At 40.8% G+C, this 27,844-nt stretch overlaps 1 protein-coding gene across 1 annotated transcript in view; it reads left to right on the forward strand.

Moving 5' to 3' along the window:
* The first annotated feature begins 4,728 nt into the window (after window positions 1-4,728).
* The window catches only part of PTCHD1 (patched domain containing 1), a 284,107-nt gene continuing 260,991 nt past the window's right edge, over window positions 4,729-27,844 (forward strand). The window contains exons 1-2 of the mRNA XM_077480707.1: window positions 4,729-4,782; window positions 5,214-6,521. Of these exons, the coding sequence (XP_077336833.1) occupies window positions 6,093-6,521 (429 nt within the window). The 5' untranslated portion in view covers window positions 4,729-4,782; window positions 5,214-6,092. The remainder of the gene's footprint in view (window positions 4,783-5,213; window positions 6,522-27,844) is intronic.

Raw genomic sequence — 27,844 nt, forward strand, 5'->3', positions numbered from 1 at the left:
TTTGGAGCGGTGAATACACCGCTCCTAAAGCACTCTTTCCCATTGAAATCAATGGGAAGCGCCTGAAAAGCGATTTTGGCAGCGGCGCTTTGTGGGTGCTTTTAACCCTTTATTTGGCCACTATCAAGGGTTAAAAGCGCTCGAAAAATGCTGGTAAAGCGCCGCTAGTTTAAGCGGCGCTTTACGAGCATTTTTCGGGCACTGGCAATGTGAAAGGGCTCTTAAAGCACTTGGGCTTTTACATTGAGATTGCAGATGAGGCTTCTTTCAAGCGCTTTACAGGCGTTTTTTTATGCAAAATCGCCTCAAAAACGCCTGAAAAATTCCCCAGTGTGAAAGGGGTCTGAAGTGCAAAGGGCAGTAAGCCATAGCAACCAATTTTTTAGCAGTTTTGTGCATTTAGATACCAGTCATTGTATGCCATGGAATAGGTGGCATTTGTATTGAACACAAACATTAGGAGGCTCACAATGCTATGATGGCTTATTGCAGTGATGATGTGTAAAGGGCAGTAACCCAGAGAAACCAATTTTATTGTAATTTGGTGCAGTTAGGTACCAGTTCTTGTGATCAGTAGACCAGTTTTTGATCAGGGTGCCTTCTAGGTTCTTCAGGGGTGCCTTGGAAAAATGCAGAACAATTGCTCCAAATTGCAAACAAGCCAGCAAGTGGATCAAGCCTGCCCTTTTGTCACACAAAGCCACAAGATTTTATTGTGCAGCATTACAATGACATTATCAGCTGATTACCGTTGACATCATCGGTTGATAAGGAGGACATCGGGGAACCTGCATCAACACTGGGGTCACATTAGCTGAGTGATACAGAGAGGACTGAAGGAGAAGAGAAACACAGTAATACTAATCAGTACCCATGTGCCAAAGTAAATTTGCTTTGTAAGAATAAATCCTATGTGTGCGGATGCTGCTGCAATATGTAAAAATATTTGTTTCATTTTCAACATTTTAGAATGGGGTGTCTAGAGGTTGTACAGAAGTTTAAAGGAAAAAAAGGTAGAGAAACACTGCAGTAGAATATATAGCATTTGTAATTAGCTAAATGATTAGAATGGTTGGTTGCTCGTGATCTGCTATGGTGGTTTATCTAATACGGCAGTGCAAAAGACAGTACAGATGTGGAAATGCAAAAGACAGCACAGGTGCAAAGGGCAGTGACCCATAGCAACCAACTGTATTGTAGTTTGGTGCCAATAAAGTTATTGTAAAGGTTCTTTAAAAAAACGAGAAAAAAAACAAACATGTCATACTTACCTGGTCTGTACAATGGTTTTGCAAAGAGGGGCCCCAATCCTCCACTTCTGGGGTCCCCCCATCAGCGCTCTGGGCTCCTGCTCTTCTCCATGTGCCAGCATAGGAAACTGCTTCCTACTGTGACACACATCCAGGCTCAATCCTGAGTCATGCTGTGTGTGTCTATTGATACACACAGTGCAGCTCGGCCCTGCCCTCCAATCCCTCGTCACTGGATTTGATTGAGAGCAGCAGGAGTCAATGGCCCACTGAGTCTAGTGATGAGGGAGAGAGCAGCTCTTGAGCACAGTGCTGGATAAAGATCGGCTCAGGTAGGTATTTCCGGGGAGAGGGGCTGCCCATGCACAGAAAATGCATTCAAGTAAAAATCCTAAAGTCTTTACAACCAGTTTAAAGAGGAGCTCAAGGCTGCTTAAGAAAAAATTAAAAGCCTTTTAATATAGGGACACTTACCTGTCCAAGGATCCTACAATGTCGTCATCTGAGCCAAGTCCAAACCCAAACACATATTAATTACACAAGTTCTGTGACTTATTAAAGTGATTGTATACCCCCAATGCAAAAGTTGTACCTATAGGTAAGCCTATAATTAGGCTTACCTATAGGTACTGTAAATATCTCCTAAACGTGCGCCATTTAGGGGATATTTACCTTGTAGTGCGCCTCTGGGCCATTTCTTCACTAGCAATAGCCGTGACTGACGTCTCACACGAGCATGCGCAGGAGTGATGTCAAGTGACTCCGGCCAGTCACAGAGCCGGAGTCGGTGGCCCCGGAAGGAAGAGGGGCGAAGATGGTTGCGGCCACCAGGAGGGACAGCGCGGGTTTCAATTGCAGTTAAGTGGCACATAATGGGCTAGTATGCGATGCATAGGAACTGATTTTTTCATAAGTTTCATTGAGTAAGTACCAAACATTACGTGCACCAGTTTTAATAAATCACCCCCAGAGTCCGGTGCAGCTGTGCAAGATTCTAGGTTTTAGCCCAGGTTCACACTGACAGTGGGAATGAAATTGTGCGAGTTCAGCTGTACTCGCACAATTTCATTCCCGCATGTCAATACCGACTCAGGGGGCGATTTCAGAGACATCTGTGAGTGTTGTACAGAAACAACTTTTGGGAATCAGTGCGGTGCCGCAAATGGGGTTCCGCACCGATTCGGACGATGCCGTTGCCAGCAATTGCCGCCGATTTGGCATGCGATTTGACAAATCGCTCCGATGTGAACTAAGGCTCTTTTTCAAAGCTTTATTGAACAAGGTGAAGTTAAAGGCTGATTGGTTACTATGCACAGCTGCACCAGATTCTGTGTGCACCAGTTTTAGTAAATCTCACCCAATGCATTACATAAAATAGTGTTGAGCTAAAATATTAGGATGGTCATCTACCATGATGGTTTGTTTAATCAGACAATGCAAAGCTCAGTGATGATGTACACAGAGCAGTAATCCATAGCAACCAATTAGATTGCAATTTGGTGCAGTTAGGTACCAGTCATTGTAATCCATAGAATAAACGGTATTTGTTGGGTAGGTGTTATGATGATATCGTGATAATATTCTGCCATCATGGCTTATCTAATAAGACAGTACAAAAAACAAGCACAGGTGTACAAAGAGCAGTAACCCATAGCAACCAACTTGATTGCAGCTTGGTGGAGTTAGGTACCAGTCATTGTAACCCATAGAATAAACTGTAATTATTAATGGGTATTATGGTGATATGTTGCTCATATTCTGCCATCATGACTTATCTAATAAGACAGTACAAAAAAACAAAAACAAGCACAGGTGTACAAAGAGCAGTAACCCATAGCAACCGACTTGAATGCAGTTTGGTGCAGTTACAGTAGGTACCAGTCATTGTAACCCATAGAATAAACTGTAATTATTAATGGGGGATATGATGATATGTTGCTCATATTCTGCCAGCACGGCTTATCTAATAATACAGTGCAGATGTACAAAGGACAGTAACCCATGGCAACTACCGTAATTGTATTGCAGTTTGGTGCAGTTAGGTACCTGTCATTGTGTTCAGTAGAACAAAGGACAATAACCCATGGCAACTAAGTGTATTGCAGTTTGGTGCAGTTACAGTAGGTACCAGTCATTGTAACCCATAGAATAAACTGTAATTATTAATGGGGGTTATGATATGTTGCTAATATTCTGCCATCATGGCTTATCTAATAAGACAATGGCAGTGCAGATGCACAAAGGACAGTAACCCATGGCAACTAATTGTATTGCAGTTTGGTGCAGTTAAGTACCTGTCATTGTGTTCCGTAGAACAAAGGGCAGTAACCCATGGCAACTAAGTGTATTGCAGTTTGGTGCAGTTACAGTAGGTACCAGTCATTGTAACCCATAGAATAAACTGTAATTATTAATGGGGGTTATGATGATATGTTGCTAATATTCTGCCATCATGGTTTATCTAATAAGACAGTACAAAAAAAAAAAAACAAGCACAGGTGTACAAAGAGCAGTAACCCATAGCAACCGACTTGAATGCAGTTTGGTGCAGTTACAGTAGGTACCAGTCATTGTAACCCATATAATAAACTGTAATTATTAATGGGGGATATGATGAAATGTTGGTCATATTCTGCCATCATGACTTATCTAATAAGACAGTACAAAAGACAGTGCAAACGTACAAAGGACAGTAACCCATGGCAACTAATTGTATTGCGGTTTGGTGCAGTTAGGTACCTGTCATTGTGTCCAGTGGAATTGACTGCATTTGTATTGAGCTAAAACGTTAGGATGCTCTATAGCTGACAATCTGTCATGCCGGCTTATTTTACAAGGCAGTGCAGAGACCAGTGAAGATGGGCAAAGGGCAGTAACCCATAGCAACCAAGTCAGCGCAGTTAGGTGACTGATAAATGGTTGCTATGGGCAACCACTAAACAAATGTTGACAGCCTGCTCTGCACATTGTAGCCGGTTGCTCATTGCTTTAATGACCAGCTCCAAATCTCTGGCTATGATTTAGCTTGGCCAGTTTTTTTCTACGTAATAGCTGAGGAATTGGGAATGTCTATCTCTGCAGGCTTATCACATCACAGCTATGGAGCTCCAGCTAATGAAGCGCAGCCACCAGGCAGACTGCTAACATGATTTTAACCACCCATGGCACGTTCTTTTGCGTGTGTTTGCTATTTCCTATGTATTAAAGGCTGTAAAACACAATTCATCCTGGCAGTCCCTTTGTCGTGAATCAGCAACAGCAGCGATGGGAAGGAGGATGCAAAGGAGGAGTGAGATGAGGGGGTGCAAGGTGATGGTGTGTGTGTGTGTGTGTGTGGGGAGGGGGGGGTCTCAAAGTATTTCATGGTGATTTATCCCTCTCTCCTTGCATTTATTTCTCTCCTGAAGGAGGGACAGCCCCTGTGGCAGTTGATTCAGGGAGGAGTGGCTGGAGAAAGAGATGGTGGTGGTGGGGGGGAGAGGATAGGGATGCGCGCTATAGATCATGCTGCAATACAAGACAGCTTGCTGATGTATGAGGCTTTTCTCTTTTATTATTGTCAATTCGCTTCATTTCTTATGAAGGATTTTTTTTTTTTTTTTGTCTGGAGATGCTTTCCCTTTTTTTTTTTTTTTTTATTCAACCTGTAAACTCTCTCAGCTGCAGAGAGGTGTCCTTTAATTTCCAACAGGCTTGATTTTTTTTTTTGGGGGGGGGGGAGGTGAAGTCTGCTGTGTCCCCCCTGCATTTGACAGCCCTGTGCTTGTCTGATGGTTTCAGGCATGATCATGCGTATGACTGCTGAATTCCATCCTAGGAAGATCTCACTCCAGTACTCCAAGTGGATGTTGCAGCTGCAACAAGAGAGAAACCGTGAGATTTGGGAATAGCCTAGACGTTTTTGTTTTTTTCTTCCTGGCTGCAAGGATTTGTATTTATTTATTTATTTGTTTGTTTTTGCAGCCTTCTCCAGTGATGTGTTGACCGTCTAAATAATCGCCTGAGACCAATGAAATACACAAAACTGTATCTCTGCGATGATCAGCCTTCTATAACAACCATGGGATCCGACAATTGCCATCTGTGGCTGAGACCTCATCAAAGTAGTGTTGGGGATTTCGAGCAAGAGGTGGTGGAAGAAGAGCACTGCAACTTTTGAAATCATCCAAAAAACAAACAAACAAACAAACAAAAAAAAATCAACAATTCACCTTTTGACTGGTCCTTTTATTGGAATTCTACCTCCTGTCATAGAGGAACGCAGCAATGGGACCTACCTAAAGTGGATTTCTGCTTCTTCATGATCTTGTCATTTTTGGGTGTTTTTTTTTTTTTTTTTTTCTGCTTTAACTACCTTTCACCATTTCTTCTTCTCGATCCACAATGGTTAAGTAAGCAGCATGCTATGCTCAGTGATCCCAACCATGGATAATGTCCAGGGCAGTAAGGGTGGACTTCCTTCATAGCCTGAAGCCTTCTAGACGTTCAGTCCTCATCATGGCCAATTAAAAGTCCATCCATCCTGAGAGTATATAGAGCGGTGGAAGTGGCTGTTCATACCCAACTTCCAAGATTGTTTTTGGAAGGACTAATTAGTTCCTGTAGCCTAAATGACTCTGATGAGCGATGCAAAGAGCAAGCATTTGGGTACTGGGAGGCAAGAAGCTCATCATGTTAGAGTTCAACCAAACTACACTACTTTGCACAGATATTTTGCCTTAGAGAGAAATAAGGGTATTTTTTTTCTCTTGCTGCTTAATCATTTGGGGAAGTCGGCACAGTTGAGTAGTCTAAAGCATTTGTTTTTGACAAGAGAGCATCTCCTTATGGTTGTGGTCCCTGATGGTCCTAGCCAGGCTCTGGGAGAGCCTGACATCTCAGCCTGTGCCTCTCCCCCTCCTTAGCTCCCTCTGCACTAGGATGTTGCGGAAGGTTCTGCACAGGGGGCTGAGAACGTGCTTTTCAAGACTCGGGTTTTTTATCGCCAGCCATCCAGTGTTTTTTGTGTCAGCTCCAGTGCTCATCTCCATTTTGCTGGGGGCCAGCTTCAGTAGATATAAGGTGGAGGAGAACATTGAGTATCTGCTAGCTCCTAAGCACAGCCTAGCCAAGATAGAGAGGAACCTGGTGGATAGTCTCTTCCCAGTCAACCGTTCAAAGCACCGTCTTTATTCTGATCTTCAGACACCTGGGAGGTACGGCAGAGTCATCATAACTTCATCCAGGAGAGCAAACATGTTGGACCAACATCACACGGATCTCATCCTAAAGGTAATTATGCTGCATAGCTTGCATGCTCAAACCACCTGTTAGCACTGCTACTTTGCATATCAATATCGTTCTGGAGAGAAAATCCCAGAACGCTTCAAAGGAGGTTGGCATAATGGCATTCCACAATAAGAACCTGTAAATTGATTTGTGCTGAACACCTTTAGCATATATTGCTACATTTTTATCTGTTTTGTACAGGAGTAGGTTTAATATGGCTAAAAGGATGTGCAAACTGCATTAACTCATAGTAATCAAACAGCCATCCTATTGAATTGTATTGATCGTTTTAAGATGCTGAAAGGGGAAATCTGATTGGCTGCTATGGGATATTGCACAGCATCATTTGGTCTGTTAAAAGGATCAGTTCATCTGGAACCAATATTTTGTTTTTGTACTATATTTTGGAGTAGGTCCTGGTAGGCTAAATCATTCATTTGCACCATATTTTGGGGCTCTGGTGGTAAAAAGGATCAGTTCACCTGGAACCAATATTTTATTTTTGTACTATATTTTGGAGTAGGTCCTGGTAGGCTAAATCATTCATTTGCATCATATTTTTTGGGGGGGGGGGATCTAGTGGAAAACTTGAATTCCAGGTTTCTCATACTTAACGCAGTTATTAGTCTTTTTAAACCGATAAGCCCTACTAGAATTCATACTTTGTTTTGGTATTTTATTTTGGAGTAGGTGCTGGTGGGCTGAATCATTCATTTGCGCCATATTTTGGGGCTCTGGTGGTAAAAAGGATCAGTTCACCTGGAACCAATATTTTATTTTTGTACTATATTTTGGAGTAGGTCCTGGTAGGCTAAATCATTTATTTGCACCATATTTTTGGGGGGGCTCTGGTGGCAGACTTGAATTCCAGGTTTCTCATACTAGTCTTTTTTAAAAGGATCAGCCCCCCTTAGAATTCATAATTTGTTTTGGTATTGTATTTTGGAGTAGGTGCTGGTAGGCTGAATCACTCATTTGCATCATATTTTTGGGGCTCTGGTGGCAAACTTGAATTCCAGGATCCTCATACTTAATACAGTTATTAATCTTTTTAAAAAGATCAGCCCACCTAGAATACATATTTTGTTTTGGTATTTTATTTTGGAGTAGGTTATGGTGGACTGAGTCACTCATTTACACCATATTTTGGGGCTCTGGTGGTAAAAAGGATCAGTTCACCTGCAACCAATATTTTATTTTTGTACTTATTTTGGAGTAGGTCCTGGTAGGCTAAATTATTAATGTGCACCATATTTTTTGGGGGGTTCTGGTAGTAAACTTGAATTCCAGTTTTCTTATACCTAACGCAGTTATTGGTCTTTTTAAAAGGATCACCACCCCTATAATTCATATTTTGTTTTGGTATTGTATTTTGGAGTAGGTCCTGGTAGGCTGAATCACTCATTTGCACCATATTTTTTGGGGCTCTGGTGGTAAACTTGAATTCCAGGATCCTCATACTTAATGCAATTATTGGTCTTTTTAAAGGATCAGCCCAACCAAGAACCAATATTTTGTTTTGCCATTTTATTTTGGAGTAGATGCTGGTAGGCTGAATCGATCAAGTTGCACCATATTTTAGGGGATCTGATGGCAAACCTGAAATCCAGGATCCTCAGACGTAATACAGTTATTGGTCTTTTTAAAAGGACCAGCCCACATAGAACCAATATTTTGTTATGTTTTTTTTTTTATATGGTTCTGGTAGGCTGAATCACTCATTTTCACCATATTTCTGAGGGATTGTGGTGGCAAAACGGAATTCCAGGGTCCTTTCCCTTTATCTGTTTTGTACAGGAGCAGGTTTAGTGTGGATAAAAACATATATAAACTGCATAAACTCATAGTAACCAAACAGCCATCTTCTTGAATTGTATCAGTTACTGTACTATGCTGAAAGAGGAAATCTGATTGGCTACTATGCAGTATTGCACAGCATTATTGGTCTTTGCAGTTATTACACTTTTTAAAAGGATCAGCCCACACAAAAATAATATTTTATTTTGGTGTTTTAGCTGATGGCAGGCTGAATCACTCATATACACCATTTTTGGGGGGCTGTGGGGGCAAAACTGAATTCCAGGGTCCTTACAACTTATCTGTTTTGTACAGGAGTAGGTTTAATGTGGATAAAAACATGGGAAAACTGCATTAACTCATAGTAACCAAACAGCCATCTTCTTGAATTGTATCAGTAGGTGCTGGTCGACTGAATCACTCATATGCGCTATGTTTTTGGGGGACTAGTGGCAAATCCGAATTCCAGGGTCCTTATACTTTATCTGTTTTGTACAGGAGCAGGTTTAATATGGATAAAAACATGTGCAAACTGCATTAGCTCATAGTAACCAAACAACCAACTTTTTGAATTGTATCAGTTGCTGTAAGATGCTGAAAGGGGAAACCTGATTGGCTACTATGCAATAGTGCACAACATTGGTCTTTGCAGTTATTCAACTTTATCAAAGGATCAGTCCACCTGAAACCAATATTTTATTTGGGTATTTTATTTTGGAGTAGGTGTTGGTAGGCAAAACGACTCATCTGCACCACACTTCTTGGGGACTCTAGTGGCAAATCCAAATTCCAGGGTCCTTACACTTTATCAGTTTTGTACAGGAACAGGTTTAATGTGGACAAAAACATGTGCAAACTGCATTAATTCACAGTAACCAAACAGCTATCTTCTTCAATTGTATCACTTGTGATACTGAGACGCTGAAAGCGCAAATCTGATTGGCTGGTATGTGATATTGCACAGTATCATTTGTCTGTTTAAAAGGTTCAGCCCACCTAAAATCAATATTTTATTTTGGAGTAAACTGCACCATATTTTTAGGGATTCTAGGGGCACATCTGAATTCCAGGGTCCTCACACTTTGTTTTGTACAGGAGCAGGTTTATGGATAAAAACCATGTGCACACTGCATTAACTCATAGTAACCAAACAACTATCATATTAATATGCATTGGTCATTTTAAGATATTGAAGAGAATCATTGGTCATTTTAAACATGTCAGTCCACCTAGAACCAATATTTTATTTGGGTATTTAATTTTGGAGTAGGTGTTGGTAGGCTGAATAATGCATCTGCACCATATCTTTAGGGACTTCAGTGGCAAATATGAATTCCAGGATCCTCACACTTTCCATTTTGTACAGGTATTAGTATTGATAAAAGCAAGTGCAAACTGCATTAACTCATAGTAATCAAACAACCAACCTATTAAATTGTGTGTTCATTTTAACATGCCGAAATTAGCAATCTGATTGGTTGCTGTAGGGATATTGCACCGCATTATAGGTCTTTGCATTTCATGGTCTTTTTAAAAATATCAGTCCACGTGGAAGTCATCCATATTTTGTTTTGGTATTTTATTATGGATTAGGTGAGGGCTGGCTAAATCACTTATCTGCACCATATATATGTGGGGACTCTATTGTAAATCTGAATTTTGGGGTCCTCATGCCATCTTTGGGAATCACAGTAGGGTGGGATGGGGGTTGGAGATCTAATTTACTTGCATTGCAGTGAGTCTGAAAGGAGTGCCACCGCTTCTTCAGAGGGGGAGGGGGGGGGGGGTTGCACAAACAAAATGTTTGCTTCCGAGAAAAAGCCTGTAAATCATAGAAGCTAACCAGAATCCATTCATGACTAAAATAGAATTTTTGGTAGAGTAGCTGTTTTTGTGAATCAACTGACACACATTTAAGCGTTTGCTGCCATTACAAGCATCAAGAACAATATAAATATTCCAGAACAAGACAAAAAAAAAGCCCACACACAAGCAGGGATAATCTAAACTGGTAAGAGGCAACAGATCTTTTTTTACAAAGTGCTTACATGTTTATCCCTCAAATCCTATGTACTGTACTGTGGGATGCAATACTTCCTTACTGTAGCATCATTTTAGAATAAATATGGCCCCCTTTGTGAAATTTTGTGAATGAGAGATTCTAGCATATGGAACATAGGAGATCTAATATTTATTGTTTGATGTTTATTGGTTTGGAAAATGATATATCTTCTTTAGATAAACACCCCAAAGGCATTTTAGCAGTGTACTTTACAATTAATGAAAGAAGTGACATTCCAGGCCTGTTACAATGTAACTTTCATTCACTGATTTTGTACAGTGTTTTTCAGTAGATTCACATTACAAAGATGCTGTTTGTAACCTGTTTTAGAAAGAATAGTCTACATTAGTGGATCGAGTGTGTTGCTAGGTAACATGCTCATTTAAAAATGTGCCAGTGTCCACATGGCACTAAAAGTACCTATTTGAAAAGGCCATACCATACCTTGGCTTTGAAAGGTAATTTCCTACAGAAATGACTTATTTACTGTTGAGTTCCTTTTTATTCCCATAAAGCCAGTCAAGTTTTATAGGCAATTATGGTATAGAAAAAAAGGTTAAAAAATGGATCTGTAGTTTGTATATGTGTGTGTGTTGTGGTAAAATTGTGCAACTTATATTTACCCATACAGTCATTCCTATTACAGAGATAAATTGCTCTGCAATTCCTGCAGAACAGTCTCCACTGCTTAGCCACACTGTGATGGTTTCCTATAGACAGTCTCATTAAAGGCCCAAAGCCAAACACTCTCTACTGGAATAATTCATCCCTTGTAGTTGGGTTGTCTTTTTAATTCACTCTTCATAACTCAAAATATCTAACAGGACTTGTGAGGCAAATATAGGAGGCCCACATGTCAGCATCACGATTGGTAAGAGAAGAATCTGTTTGGGTAGACAGCTCATATAGTCCTTCGCTTTGGAGTAGCAAATTAAAGTGAATATAAACCCTAAATCAAAAAACAAAAAAAAAGAATTATATATTTCAGCTTACCAATGGTTAGAAGGGGTGTCTGCATTTGTTTTCTTTTTATTCTGGGCTTTTTTCTTTATTTTTAATTTGTGAACCAGTCAGTAAAACACTTTCTATCTCAGAGTAGCTATTGTAACTATGGAGGACAGTACCATTGTCATCTTGTGGAGAGGTTCCGTTAGATGGACTTGTAAATGTAGATGGGCTTTACAAAGACCACCTACAAAGTAAAGCCTTACTTCAGCCAACATTTTTAAGCAGTTACAGAAACTTTTTTTTCCTTTTCGGATAAAGTTTTTCACTATATGAATTCATACTGGCCGTTGACACCCTAATTGCTGCTAACTGATTTGTCAAAACATTTGTGTGTGTGTGTGTGTGTGTGTGTGTATATATATCTTTCTAAATGCCTTTATTTTTCCTATTTTTATAAGTACCCTCTGTTCTTGGCTGCATAAGTAGCTCAGGGAGCTAGGGGAGGAGATACAGCAGTACACTCGTCTTCCCAGTGAATGGCTTGGCTTGGGATTTGGGGATGAGCGGCATGTCAACACAAGTCTAATCAATGGAGGAGAGCAGTGTGATATCCCAGTACAACCAGAAAACTGACCACACTGTGTTCTCATGCCTAGCATAAATATTAGGAAAGCAGGGGGACTGGTAGGATCACCAGGTATTACACACAAAGAAAGCAATACAAAGAGACAAGGATATATTTTCATACAAGCATATGGTACAACAGGAATATGAAATGTGGGGGTAACATATTCTTTAATGCCTGGATGAATGGGTACTAAAATTATGTTGCAGGGAGGAATTTGGAAAAACAAAGACTGCTATGTTAATGTCAATAATGGACTGCATCATATATGTTATTTTTAATTTTGATCATAAATCCACTTTAACCAATTGCCGACCATATTACATAGATATACAACGGCAAGGCGGCTCTGCTACGCCAGATCATGTACTTACCACTTGATCTGACACTTGCCAGTGGCCAGCCAGTGTGTCATTAGTATAGTGACAGTGCATATTTTTTGCACTGATCAAATTATTAGTATCACTGGCTCCCAAAAAGTGTTAGTGTTTTTCCACAATACCTCAGTCCCGCTATAAGTCTCTGATTGCCACCATTACTAGTAATAAAAATAAATAAAAATACCCTATAGTTTGTAAACACTATAATTTTTGTGCAAACCAATCAATATAAGTTTATTGGGATTTAATTACATTTTTTATATTGGTTATGTTTTATAGCAGAAAGTAAAAAAATATAGTTTTTGTTTTCAAAATTTTCGGTCTTTTTTTTTTTTTTATAGTGAAAAAAAAAAAGAAGGAGATCCAGAGATGCAGAGGTGATCAAATACCACAAAAAGAAAGCTCTATTTGTGGGGGGAAAAAAGATATCAATTTTATTTGGGGACAGTGTTGCACGTGCAATTGTCAGGTAAAATATTGCAGTGCCGAATACCAAAAAATGGCCTGGTCATGAAGGGGGTAAATCTCCCAGAGCTCAAGTGGTTAAATAAGATGTATACCATAATAGAACAAAATCAATTGAGACTTTACATGTACCCTGTAGGGTCTAATAAATGTACAAACCATAAAAATAAACAAAATCTTTATTTTTTCAACCTTTTTAATTTAAAAAGGTTGAAGACAAACCAGGTTAAAATCAGTTGCAGTTAGGTTGTCCAGGATGTTGTTATCCTGGCTGAAGAATTTGAAGAGTTGTCCTACGCATTTGACGGGATAATCCACTTCGTCAGGGCCACAGGTTATAGCACAGGTTATAGCACAGGTTATAGCACAAAAAAAAAAAAAATATATATATATATATATATATACATACATATATACACTATAGGATTTGCATTAAATATTGCCACAGTGTTGGCTAATAATATCACATTTAATTGTAAATCCTTTTAATGGTTGTTTGATAAATCTACAGACTGAATTCTAATAAAGCCTTACATGCATTGTGACAAGTCAATAAGATGTGGTTTACAAGAAAAAAATACTCACCTAGGTGAATGCAGCATCAGTCCGATGCTGCATCTGTCCCCTGCTGTCTCTGTACTAGACAATCACTGCTGATCAGTTCTTCCCTCCACTCTGAGCAGAGAGCCATGACTGTCAGTCACTGACTCTCTTCTTTGCCTCTTCAGCATTCCCTGGAGCATTGGGTTAGGGAGAAGAGGAACTGGATGGCTCAGTCTCCCAGCAGTACAGTTGAGAGGCCGAGCCAGCTGCTGGTCCAGGTATCTGGGTTGATCCCAACTAGTGGTGGTGTGTTCATTAAGGGCACACTAGCGCCGCCCACTCTCTGAAGCCACCCCTCTATATGAATAATGGATAGATTCATGCATTGCCCGCTTGCCCCACCCTATTTTGAAGCCTATTAGAGTCTCTGGCTCTAATCACATGCTTCAAAGTACACACCCCCCACCTATCCCTGCCCTAGTATTTCATGTGTCCAGCGTCCTGAAAGGGCCAGGCACATGAATAGGGAGGGTGGTGGTGGTGTCGGGGGGGGGGGAGCGGCACGGGCTGCCACTGGTGGACAGATAGATAACTTGAGTCAGATTAAGCAGGCAGGTTATTCAGTTAGTGGCATTGTATATCAAGGAGAGGGACCATTACTGCCTGGCAACCCTTCTTGATCCACGTTATAAGAGTAAAGTTGCAAAACTCATCTTGCCTTCACAGAGGGAGCAGAGGATGAAACCTCTTCAGGAGCCCTGAAGAAAGGCTCGTGTAATGCATTTTCAGGCCCTGGGAGGTTACCATTTCCTGGTGCTGGTGTTGCTGAGGGTTCATTCAGTCAGAGGAAGAGTGGTGGAAAAGGTGGCCAGCTGACCGATGCCTTTAAAAAAAATTTCAGTCCTCAGTGCCAAGGTCTGATCGGTTCAAGCAACCATTACCAGCGCCTGCATTATATGGTGCACAAATATCTAGGGGCAAAAGCAGACTTGGAAACCTTTTCAACAGAGCATCCACTGTGTTACTGGATCTTGAGGATGGATCATTGGCCAGAACTTGCTCAATATGCAATTGAGCTACTGGCCTGTCCTGCATCCAGCATGCTTTCTGAATTCACATTCAGTGCTGTTGGAGGGTTTGTATCCGATCAAAGAGTGCACAGATTCCATTAATATACTTACATTCATAAAAATGAATCAGTCTTGGATCAGCAGCTATCAAGCACCTGATACTGATGTAACTGATTGAATTTGCTATGGATCTGGGATCCCTTAAAGACTGTCTATGCTGACTATCTTATTCCTCCTCAATCTTGATGATGCTAGCTTCCAACAATATTTTTGTTTAGGGCACCACCACCACCGAAAACCCACTTTTTCTGCTCCCGTTTAACAGGGGCATGTAATTGCAGTTTTTGATATAATATTTCACAGCAGGGCTCGTTCCTGCACCAAACAAGAGTATCTGTGAGGGGTTACAGTGTTTTGGCACCACCACCACCCAAGACCCAATTTTTCTGCCCCTGTTTAACAGAGGCATGTAATTACAGTTTTTTATATATTTCAATGCAGGGCCCGTTCCTGCACCCAACAAGAGTAACTGTGAGGGGTTACAGTGTTATGGATATATATATATATATATATATATATATATATATATATACTGCTGTTCAGAGTATATAGTGCCTGGGGGCCTGGTGGACACCCACAACGTTTTATTTTTATTTTGGTGTGGGGTTCCCCTTAATATCCACATCAGACTTGAAGGGTTTGGTGTGGATTTTGGGGGGGATGTCCGTGCAATTTTTTTGGTATTTTTGGTGTGTGATTACCCTTAATATTCCTACCAGACCCAAAGGGCCTGGTAATGGACTGGGGGGGGGGGGGGGGAGCACATAGTTTTTTCACAATACATTTTTTCGACAATACATTAGAGCCAAAAGCAGTTTTGAATGAAAATTTTCCTTTATAAATGTCATTTTGCTGTGGTACTGTTATAAACATGGGAAAGATGCACTACTTTACAGGCAAACTAAGGACACCCCCCAGGCACGATATTTAAAGGAATATTTAATTTTTATTGTTTCACTTTAAAGCATTACTAAAATCATTGCTGTCGAGAAAACGGACGGTTTTAAAACTTTTTTTGGCATTGATACATGTCCCCTGGAGCAGGATCTGGGTCCCCAAACAATTTTCATGCCAATAACTTGCATATAGGCCTTTAAAATTGGCACTTTTGATTTTTCACTTTCGCGTCCCATAAACTTTACATTTTTTGCCTGTTCGCATGTTCTGCTGCGAACCGCGCTGGGGGAGTGTTCGGCTGAGTCAAAAGCAGTGGAAATTTAGTGACACGTTAGTTATTTAATATTTTAAAGAGCAACTCTGAACAAACAAAATCCAAGAGTGATCTGCTAACGTGAGCTCACAAATGCTTCAACTCTGCTAACCTCAAAAATCCTATTCTGTGCTCAGATTTCAGAAAGCTATTCACAGAGCTCATGGGTTTATGAATGAATTTGTGCGTTGTAACTTCCGTTTGTTTTAAACTTATCACTCACACTTTCTCTATGTGAGAATTAACATGGGACCTTCACTGGGTGTTTAGGAATAGTTCTTCTGCATTCTTGAACATAATGTAAAAGGGCCTTCTAGTGCATTAAATACAGTAACTAACTAGAGGGAATAGGTAGACTGGTGCACTACTTTTATGCCGCGTACACACAAGCGGAATGTCCAACAAAAAAAGTCAGACGGAAGCTTTTCATCATATATTCCGATCGTGTGTATGCCTCATCTGACTTTTTTTTTCAAAAATTCTGACCGACCTAGAAATAGAACATGTTTTAAATATTTCCGACTGAACCAATTCCTATCGGGAAAACCGCTCGTCTGTATGCTGTTCCGACGGACCAAAAACGATGCATGCTCTGAAGCAACTACGAGACGGAAGCTATTGGCTACTGGCTATTAAACTTCCTTTTTCTAGTCCCGTCTTACATGTTGTACATGTCACAGGGTTCTTGACGATCGGACTTTGGTGTGATCATGTGTGCGCAAGACAGTTTCAGCGGAATTCCATCGGAACTCCGTTGGAAAAACCTTCAGAGTTTATTCCAATGGGAAAACTGGTTGTGCCTACGCAGCATTAGGTCCATATATAAAAAAAAAAAAAAAATCTGTGCTGTGCTTTTTGTGTGTCATGTATTTTGACTTTGATCTTTAACTGGAGAGCCATGCAATCTTTTTGTACCACTATTAGGTTAGTGTGTAATTTATCACACAGAGTAAATGGTATTAAACCCAAAAGCAAACATATATTATATTACTAAATATCTGTCCTTCATGTCTGACTAGCGCTGCTTTCTTCTATATGAGCAGCCAGTCAGGATCTCTACACAAAGATTCCTTCCTTGGGTGATGTTTATGCCTCGTATTTGGCCCATCGGACTAGCACACAGACGAATGATTTTCTCGATTTTTAGTCCGCCAGACTTGATTCCGTCGGATAGATTTGAAACATGTTTTATTCCTAGGTCTGTCAGACTTTTGGAAAAAAAAAGTCAGTTTGAGCCCACACACAATCGAATTGTCCGACGGATTCTGGTCCTTTGGACCAAGTCTGACGGAAAGTCCGATCATGTGTACGCGGCATTAGAGGTAGAGTGGAGGTGAGGCAACAGCTGGTTGGACTACAAGCAGCCCTAATTCTGGGGAGAGGTATACATTTGAGGATGTGAGACTGCTTCATTGTTTCAACCAACAGCATGGTAGACAATTGACCTTATAGCTGAATTCCAGCCTTGCCTTCAGTCCTGCACATTTGTACCAGCTCCCTCTCCTGTGCTAAGATTGCTTACTCTGATATAGTGGCACACTGTGAGCTTTCCACCGCCCACATTAGAAGCTGCAGCATGTCAGATAGAGCCTGCCTCATTTTTTGGCTGTAGGATGTCCCTGGCCCACTCTTTTCATTCTTTGTATGGCAGTTCAATCATGGAGACTTAGCATTACATTTCGCTGCATTACCTAGGGCAGTGGAAAAAGTCTTAATGCAAACTGAGCCTGCATGGGAATGCTCCCTCCTCCAGACTGACATCCACCCATCAAGGCATTTTGATATTGGCATAACTCCTCCAAAAAGCCAGCTCACAGCTTGCATCAGGGCCTGAGGGTTTAGGAGAAAAATGCTGAGGCGGGCTCCTCATGAAACTAAAGCAGGATGATTTTATTTGATAATGCCCTTAGCATGTTGATGAGAGGGGAACCAAGAAAGACAACATATTAGCACATGAAACATACTTTGCAAGTCAGTTTTGGACTTTAGGTTTACTTAATGGGGATTTGTACACTATTTGCATACATTGTCATCTGTGTTTTGTGGTTGAGATACACTTACAAAAATATATAAAGATTCTGGAGCATAGTGTAGGTAATAATTCATTCTTGTTCTAAAGAGATCCTGACCAGCTACAGGTATAAAGTACAAGCACCCAGAAGTCCACATACCTGCAGCAACTTTCAGTATTCAGTGCTTTAGTGAGTGGCAGGCATTTTGATCGGTCAGAGCTTTAGCGCTTTCTCATTGTGCGGAAACTTGTCCCTTCCCACACATTTCTATTGGCCAGTAAGGCCATCCATCAAAGCCTATCATAATATGTGGGGTTAGGGTTTAACAACACGCTTTGGCACTACCCAGAAGTTTGGGAGCTCTGCCTAATTAGAACAGCCCAACATCTGAGTAAAGCAGAGGATACTGAAAACTGTCACAGGTATCCTGTCAATAGTTTTTAAGCTTCCCTCCAACCACTTTGCATATTATTTTATATATACTGTGATTCTGTACTTGCCACATATGCTGCAGAAATCTCCCTCCACTGAGTCTGGCTGCAACCATTTTAACTGTTCACTTCCTGGATTTACAAAGATACACAGAGGCACACCTCCACCTTTGCAGCTCTCATTGGCCCTCCTTTGACTCATCCCTCCTCCCTTCTTGGCAAACTCTCAGAAGAGTGAGAGAGAGAGAGTTGTGCATGATGTCATAAGCCTGGGCTTTTTTCCATACAAGAAACAGGAAGTGGGCTGTATAAGGTATTTGCTGGCAGGAAAAAAATGTTTTACTATCCAAAGTTAAAACAACAAGGGCAGAAGATTTAATAGCTGGAAAGATGAAAAATGACTAAAGGTCCACTTTAAAGTCGTTGTAAAGGCTGAAAGTTTTTTTACCTTCATACATTCTATGCATAAAGGTAAAAAACCTTTAGTGTCCATCTGCCCTCTCAGTCCCTCCTAATACTTGACTAAGCCCGATCCTAATTCAGTGATGTGCATGTGAGCTGAGGCTCGCCCGGGTCTCTCCCTCATTCCTCCCTCCTGATTGGCTGAGATGCAGCAGCAGGAGCCATTGCCTCCCTCTGCTGTCAATCATAGCCAGTGAAGCAGGGCTGAGCCGCACTCTCTGTGTCTTATGGACACAGAGAGCTGACTCAGGAGTGAACAAGCACGAGTGTCCCCATAGCAAACGGCACTCGGCAAGGGGGAGCAAGTAAGTATGACATGTTGGTTTGCTTTTTCTTTTTCTTTTAAAGATACTCTCTATAAATTGAACATTATCTTACAGTGTTTGTAAACCCCCAAAAAATAAATAAAAAATGGATCCTGCTCCTTTAAAGCATGGTATATGACACAGCGCTTGTCTTGTGTCATTTGGCCCCCTGTAACACCTGGATGATCTTGCCAGTTTCTGCCCTCCCCTCTGTAAGCTGACCACTGTGTATCACAGTGGCTGAGACCAGACAGTGTGGTCAGTTTAAGTGCCTCTGTCATCTGCAGCCTGCTATCTGCTCTCCTCTAGGCTCCTGTGTCCTCCTCCCTCCTTCCCCTCTCTGCTTGTGACAGTGCTGCCCCTCCTGCTGTTGCAAAACATTAACCTGTATACACAATCAGCACTAGCTCCTATTGCACCGTCCCCCTTTGTGTATGATTTATAAATATAAATGCTGCAAATACCTAATTTCACAGCGAGATTGTGATCACATGACCAGCCAGCTCCTCCTCCTCCCCTCCAGACTGACATCAGCAGAGGAATCTTAGTCCCTCCAGCTGCATCTCTCAGAGGAAGAAAGTAGAAAGCTGGTCAGTCATGTGATCCCAATATCGGCAGTGAAATTAGGTATTTACAGCATTTATATTTATAAATCATACACAGAGGGGGACACTGCAATAGGAGGCAGTGCTGATGGTGTATACAGGTTAGGGTTGCTTAACCACTGGAGATCCGCGCTATAGCCGAATGAGGGCTACAGCGCGGACCTGCTTTGCTGGGACTACGTCTATTGACGTTGTCCCGTGCACGAGCTGCCTGCGTGCCTGCGGCGTGCTCTGTGATCAGCGAGTCTATGAGACTCGCCTGATCATGGATTGGAGCAAGGGGTCGATCCCGACTCCTTACCACATGATCAGCTGTCAGCCAATGACAGCTGATCATGTGACACAAGAGAGCCGGTAATCGGCTATTTTTCCTCCTCGCGCTGCCAAGAAAAAAGGAGAAACCGATCACCGGCGGCCGTGAGAGGGACTTCAGTCCCGATCACGGCCAGCTCATCAGTGCCCACCTGCCCCCTGCCAGTGCCATCTAAATATGAAAAAAGTGCCACCCACCAGTGCCCATAGTGCCACCCATCAGTGCCCACAGTGCCATCCATAAGTACCCACAGTGCCACCTATCAGTGCCCACAGTGCCACCTATCAGTGCCCACAATCTGCCTCAACAACAGTGCTGCATCTCAGTGTCACATATCCGTGCCCATCAGTGTCATCTACCAGTGCCCATCAGTGCTGCCCATCAGTGCCCAGCAGTGCCACCTATCAGAGCCACCTATAAGTGCCACCTCAGTCCCATCTATCAGTGGTACCTATCAGTGCCCCTTAGTGCCACCCATCCATGCCACACATCCATGCCTGCCATCAGTGCCATCTTATATGTGCCCATCTTTGCCCATCAGTGCCGCCTTATCTGTGCCCATCAGTACTGCCTTATCTGTGTCTATCGGTGCCGCCTTATCTGTGCCTATCAGTGCCCACCAGTGTAGCCTATCAGTGCCCACCAGTGCAGCCTATGAGTGCCCACCAGTGCCACCTCATCAGCGCATTTCAATGAAGGAGAAAAATTACCTGTTTGCAAAATTTTATAACAAACTATTAAACATGACTTTTTTTTTGTTTAGCAAAAAATAAAACTCCCAGCTGTAATTAAATACCACTAAAAGAAAGCTCTCTTTGTGGGAAAAAAATGATAAAAATTTCATTTGGGTACAGTGTTATATGGCCGCACAACTGTCATTCAAAGTGCATCAGTGCTGAAAGCTGAAAATTGGTCTGAGCAGGAGGGGGGTTTAAGTGCCCAGTAAGCAAGTGGTTAACAACCACTTTAAATGTACTTAAGAAGTAAACAGTCTCTAGTCCTTTAACCATTAACACTGTCTCTGTATCATGTGACCTCTGTGATTGGCTTTCACATTGGTCACATGATCTATCCTGCTGGTTCCCAGTCGATAGCTTTGACAGAGAGCTGACTGTGATAGCTCAGACAGTGTCACACACTGTCAGCATACAACATCAGATAGCTATGGATTCATATATGCAAGTAAAACCCACATTTACACCACTGCATATATGCATTATGTGGTTGGTAAGAGGTTAAGAATCAACCCAAATGAGTGTATTGCCTGCACATATTGGTGAGGTTTTGGAATGTTTATAATAGGGTATTTATCAAATGATCTGTAGTACACTTGGTACCGTTTTGTATTAAATAAAAAAAATAACACCAGAATTATGACTAGTCTTTAACTACTTGTAGTATTGATCAGCGACCACTGCAGCCTCAGTTTTGCGCAGTGCCAGACCTGCATGATTCACAGGGTGGCATTAAAATAGCAATCAAATTTGCATATACATCACGACGCACTGCTCTATTTGTCTACTGTAAAAATCATGAACAGCTATGAGAACTGCTCTTGACAATGTTTTTTTTGCAGTGTTAGATGTATATGGAAGGCTGATTTTAATAGGATTACACCATAAAATATCTTATTTTTAATAACAGTTTTTTACTTTTTCTTTCTGCAACTTAATTTAACTTATGTTATTACCATTTAGTGAACATGCCTCTTTTCGGAAACATATATGTAGCAATGTAAAATTAACAGTTTTTAGAGGCACATTGTCTGTCAATTTATAAAAGAACAGAATCAAAAGTATGTAATTTTTTTTCCAATGTTGCATTTTTTTCTAATTCGTAAAAAAAAAAAAAAATGTAAGTTTGATTTTGTTGGTACTTCCACTGCTTCATTTCAATAAAATAATTTCTGAAAAAAGTATTTTAGAATTGTCCTATGTAATATGATTTTTTTCTGTAACCAGAATTGTTCTATTTAAAAACAGGATAAAGTATTTTTTATTACAGTTTAATATACAGAAGAAATATTGCTCTTTTATTACCACCATGTAATCCATTCTGTTAGTAAATGTATGTTAGGGGTTATGTAGCTCTATTGTAATATTACAGAGGCAGTGCAAGAATTTCTTTAAATGAAAATGTTCTTGATCATAATCAGACACACTAGGCATACAAGTTGGCATCCATATAACTGGAATGATAGTAAGCTTGGGGCCCCATTTATGCTGCTACCAGCCAATGTACTCTTCTGTATTTGACAGGTTCTTGCCAGCTCAAGAGAAAGTCATCAAAGATACACATTGGTTATCAATAATAGAAGTAACACAAACTAACTTCCTTTCCCCTGTTTTACCATTTTATAATTAAATGCTTACAAATAACATCCAAAGCATTGTCTTTTTTTTTTTTTTTTTAAATGAGTGCCATGACAAATCTAAAAAAAAAATAAGTCTCACTTTAGTGCAAGCTGTATTAGGTGAACTTCACTAACAAGCTCAATGGACTTTGCAGGGGAATTAAGAGGATGTCACGATTGCAAATGTTCTGACAATTAAATGATGCGCCGCATATTTTTTTAATAGAAGGGTATACATATTTACATGGTTAAATGATAGGCGAGGTTGAAAAATACACAAGTCCATCAAGCCCAACCTATGTGTGTGTTTATATGTCAGGATTACATTGTATATCCCTGTATGTTGTGGTCGTTCAGGTGCTTATCTAATAGTATTTGGAAATTATCGATACTCCCCGCTGAAACCACTGCCCGTGGAAGAGAATTCCACATCCTAACTGCTCTTACAGTAAAGAACCCTCAACACAGTTTAAGGTTAAACCGTTTTTCAACTAATTTTAGTGAATGGCCACTTGTCTTATTAAATTCCCTTTCGCAAAAAAGTCTATCCCTATTGTGGGGTCACCGGTACGGTATTTGTACATTGAAATCATAACCCTTATCCAGCAAGAGCAAGTTCAGTGCTAGTAACCTTTCCTCATAACTAAGGTCCTCCAGTCCCTTTATTAGTTTTGTTGCTCTTCTCTGGACTCTCTCCAGTTCCAGCACATCCTTCGTGAGGACTGGTGCCAAGAACTGGACATCATACTCCAGGTGCAGCCAGGCCAAAGTCTTGTAGAGTGAGAAAATTATCATTTTATCTCTGGAGTTAATCCCCTTTTTAATGCATGACAATATTGTGTTTGCTTCACTTGCAGCAGCTTGACATTGCATGCCATTGCTGAGCCTGTCATCTACTAGGACCCCCAGGTCCTTTTCCATCCTTGAATCCCCCAGAGGTTCTCCCCCTAGTGAGTAGATTGCATTCATATTTTTGCCACCCAAATGCATTATTTTAAATTTTTCTACATTAAACCTCATTTTCTCTGTAATTGCCCACCTCATTCATTTGTTCAAAACTTCTTGCAAGGTTTTCATATCCTGCAGAGAACTTATTGCCCTGCTTAGCTTTCTATGGTCCGCAAATACAGAGATTGAGCTGTTTATCCCATCCTCCAGGTCGTTTATGAATACATTTAATAGGATTGGTCCCAGGACAGAACCTTGGGGGACCCCAGTTTTCAACCCCGGACCATTCAGAGTATTCCCCATTTATCAATACCCTCTGAACATCCCCCTGTAGCCACTTTTCAATCCATGTACTCACCCTATGGTCCATGCCAATGCACCTACATTGTACAGTAAACGTTTATGGGGATCGGATTTTGCAAAATCCAGATTTACCACATCTATGGGCATTCCTTTATCTAGATGGCAGCTCACCTCCTCATAGAAGGTTAATAGATTGGTTTGACAAGGACAATTCTTCATGAATCCATTACTGCCAATGATAACGTTGTCATTATTAAAATCCTGTATATAGTTCCTTATCATCCCCTTCAAGAGCTTGCATACAATTGATGTTAGGCTAACTGGTCTGTAATTCTCAGGCATGTATCTTGGCCCTTTTTTAAATATCAGTGCTACATTCCAGCTGGTACCATTCCAGTCAGTAGACTGTTCATAGAAATTAGGAACAAGGGTCTGGCAATTACTTGACTGAGTTCCTTTCCCGACCGGCGCACGCCGATGTACGTCGGCAGAATGGCACAGGCAGGCAAATGGGCGTACCTGTACGTCCCTTTAAATTTACAGCCATGCCATCGCGTGCGCGTTGCTGGTGGCACGCACTGGTCGGGACCTCCATGATTCAGATCGTGGGTCCCGCGGACTCGATCGCCGCGGGGATACCTGTGATCATCTCACGGGGAGGAAGAACGGGGAGATGCTAATGTAAACAATCATCTCCCCATTCTGCCTAGTGACAGTGTCACTGATCTCTGCTCCCTGTCATCAGGAGCAGAGATCAGTGATGTGTCACACACAGCCACGCCCCCTCACAGTTAGAAACATACCCCAGGACACATTTAACCTCTACACCACCTAGCCCTTCACTGCCAGTGTCATTTACACAGGAATCAGTGCATTTGTATAGCACTGATTGCTGTATAAATGACAATGGTCCCAAAAATGTTACAAAAATGTCCGATGTGTCTACCATAATGTCGCAGTCACAATAAAAATCACTGATCGCCGCCATTACTAGTAATAAAAAAAAATATTAATAAAAATGCCATAAAACTATCCCCTTTTTTGTAAACGCTATAACTTTTGCGCAAACCAATCAATAATCGCTTATGGCGATTTTTTTTTACCCAAAATATGTAGAAGAATATGTATCAGTGTAAACTGAGGAAAAAAAATTATATATTTTTGGGGGCTATTTATTAAAGCAAAATGTAAAAAAGAATGCGTTTTCTTCAAAATTATCGCTCTTTTTTTGTTTATAGCGCAAAAAATAAAAACCGCAGGGGTGATCAAATACCACCAAAAGAAAGCTCTATTTGTGGGAAAAAATGGACATCCATTTTGTTTGGTGAGCCACATGGCACAACTGCACAATTGTCAGTTAAAGCGACACAGTGCCAAATTGCAAAAAGTGGTCTAGTCTTTGGCCAGCAAAATGGTCCTGGGCTTAGGTGGTTAATGTTACGTTTTTCAAGTCTATTTCTAATTCTGTTCATGAGGCCACTTCCTATGACATGTCATGAGGATAAACATTGCAGTTTTGGTTACTGAAGCCCCCCGTTTCCCTCGTGAAGACTGTGGAGAAGAATAAATTCAATACCTTTGCCATCTCTCCATCATTAGTATCCAGATTCTCTCATCTTTCTTTTTGGGACCAATATGATCTGACCTCCCTTTCTTACTATTTATGTAAAGAATTTCTTGGGATTTTTTTACTCTCCTCCGCTATGTGCCTTTCGTGTTCTATCTTAGCCGCCCTGATTGCACCTTTACATTTCTTGTTGCATTCTTTGTAAAGTTGGAATGCTGATGATGATCCCTCAGCCTTGTATTTTTTGAAGACCTTCTCCTTTGCTTTAATATGCATTTTTACATTGGAGTTAAGCCACCCAGGACTTTTATTAGCTCTTTTAAATGTATTTCCCATTGGGATGCACTGGATAATGCCCTTATTTAATATGCTCTTAAAGCATACACATCTTTCCTTTTTGTTCTTTGTTCCTAAGATTTTATCCCGATTATCATCTTCTAGCAAGGATTGTAGTTTAGGGAAGTTGGCTCTTTTGAAATTCAGTGTCTTTGTATTCCCCTTATGTTTCCTATTTATGTGATTAATACTAAAACAAATTGACCTGTGATCTCTGTTTCTTAAATTGCCCCGTATTTTCACAACTGTGATCAGGTCTGTATTGTTGGCAATCAATAGGTTTAGTAACGCTTTGTTTCTAGTTGGTGCATTTACCAACTGACCCATTAAATTGTCCTGCAAGATATTTGGGAACTGGTGAGCTTTAGATTAATGTGTAGTTCCATTCACCCAGTCTGTCTGAATAATTAAAATCCCCTATTATAATGTCACTTCCCATTCTTGTCGCTAATCCAAATTGTGATATAGTAGAGTAATACTTTAATTTCTTATGGCCCTAACTTGACCTGAATATAATGTGATATTTGCTCTGCAATGTTGGATCGGCAAATAATTTGTTTTTTTCTGCAGGAAAAAGAACTTGACTTGAAAGCACCTCTTTTTTCTTCTTTGTACTTATTTTGCTGAAAGCCGAAATGAAGTGGCGTTTTCTTTTTCATCTTTAAAGCATATGTATGCTTAAGCTTGAAATAACCTTGTTAATATGGCACGGCAACAGCCTCAAAACTAGAATTAAACAAAAACAAGTGTAAAGTTTACACACTAACAGACCCATTCATATGTCTTCCTTTTGATTCCTTCACTCTGCTTAAAGGCAAAGTTCACCTTTTTTATTTCTCTAAATGTCAGCTCCCCTATGCACCAATATAGCATTCATGCACTTTTACAGACAAGTACCTTACTGTCCTCCATCCATCATTCCAAACGTATCTATTGCTTCTGTCTTATGTCCTTACAAGCTATAGGTTATGACACAAGAAGGAGTTGACCTGCTGATCTCATTAGCACACACCCTGAATCATCTACCCACACACTCCCAGCTGCACATTTTTAAATGAAATGCAATCAATCAGTGATCATCTTTCTCACTAAATACACAATCAGATTGCATAGTGTATGGCCGTCTTTATACAAGTACATACAGAAGGGAGTTGACAGAAACTCTCAGCTGTCAATCCCCGTTCGCAACTCTGCATAGTGGGAACTCGCATTCCCACATGTGTTTTTTTTTTTTTTTTGGCGAGGTGAGGAGGTGTTTTGGAGCATTTTCACTCATCACACATAGGGTCTCCGCCTGAATGTGCTGCCCTACACACAGCAATATCCCCAAAGAAGCTTTAGAACTTTTTTTTAGAGCGGAGCTTGGTGTGTTTTTTACTGAGATTTTTGGTGCAGCACATTTATGAAATGCAAGGTGTGAATGGAGCCTTGTTGTTCTTGTGTTATCACTTCAATTTCACTTTCAGGCCCCAATCACATCTAACATAGTGGGAGTGAATGTTTTGTATCTCGTTTTTCCTGTGACACACATAGGGCAGCCTGTTGATTTAAATGGGTCGCACTATATGTGGCTTATGGGAAATGTTGGTTTGTGGGTGTTTTTTCCTGTGCGTTTTGCAGCATTTGCCACTCATTTTTTTTACATGACAAAATGCGTGTTTGCTTCTGTGTTTAGTGTGCTGTTACCAATTAATGCCACTGAAAGTGCAACTAGTACTTGTAGGTGTATAAAGGCGGCCATGCACTATACAATCTGATTGTATGATCTCCTTTAGATTTACCAAATTTATATAATTGGAGGAAGCACCTATCTAGCCAACCACTCTATATCCAATCAGGCAGGCCCTTGCACTACATAAGTGATGGCAGATCTAAAGGAGATTGTACAACCAGATTGTATAATGTATGATCACCTTTATACACCTAAAATGACTAGTTGCGCTTTCAATGCCATTAACTGTTAACAACACACCAAACACAGAAGCAAACACACATTTTGGCATGTGAATAAATGAATGGAAAATGCTGCAAAACGCACAGTAAAGAAACATGCAACTTACAAAATGCCAACATGTCTCATAAGCCACATATAGCAAATCAGCAGGCTGCCCTATGTGTGTCACAGAAGAAACGAGACAAAAAATGTGCGCTTCCACTATGCTAGATGTGAATGGGTCCTGAAAGTGAAATTGGTGCGTTAACACAAGAACAGTGAGGCATTTCCTTGCATTTCAGAAATGTGCTGCACCAAAAATCGCAGTAAAAAACGCACCAAGCTACACCAAGTTCTGAAGATTCTTTGGGGCGATTGCTGCATGTAGGGCAGCCCATTCAGGTGGATGGGCTGCCTTATGTGTAATGTGTAATGAGTGAAAAATTCTCCAAAACACCTCCCCTCCTCACAAAAAAAAAAAAAAAAAAAACGCATGTGGGAATGCAAGACTCCCGAGATGTGAACGGGGCTTAACAGGTGAGTTTTTCTGTCCACTCCCTTCTATGTACTTGTATAAAGATGGTCATACACTATGCAG

The sequence above is a fragment of the Lithobates pipiens genome, unplaced genomic scaffold (genome assembly GCF_037356315.1).
Source record: "Lithobates pipiens isolate NorthernLeopardFrog02 unplaced genomic scaffold, aLitPip1_a1.2 Scaffold_16, whole genome shotgun sequence".
NCBI lineage: Eukaryota > Metazoa > Chordata > Amphibia > Anura > Ranidae > Lithobates > Lithobates pipiens.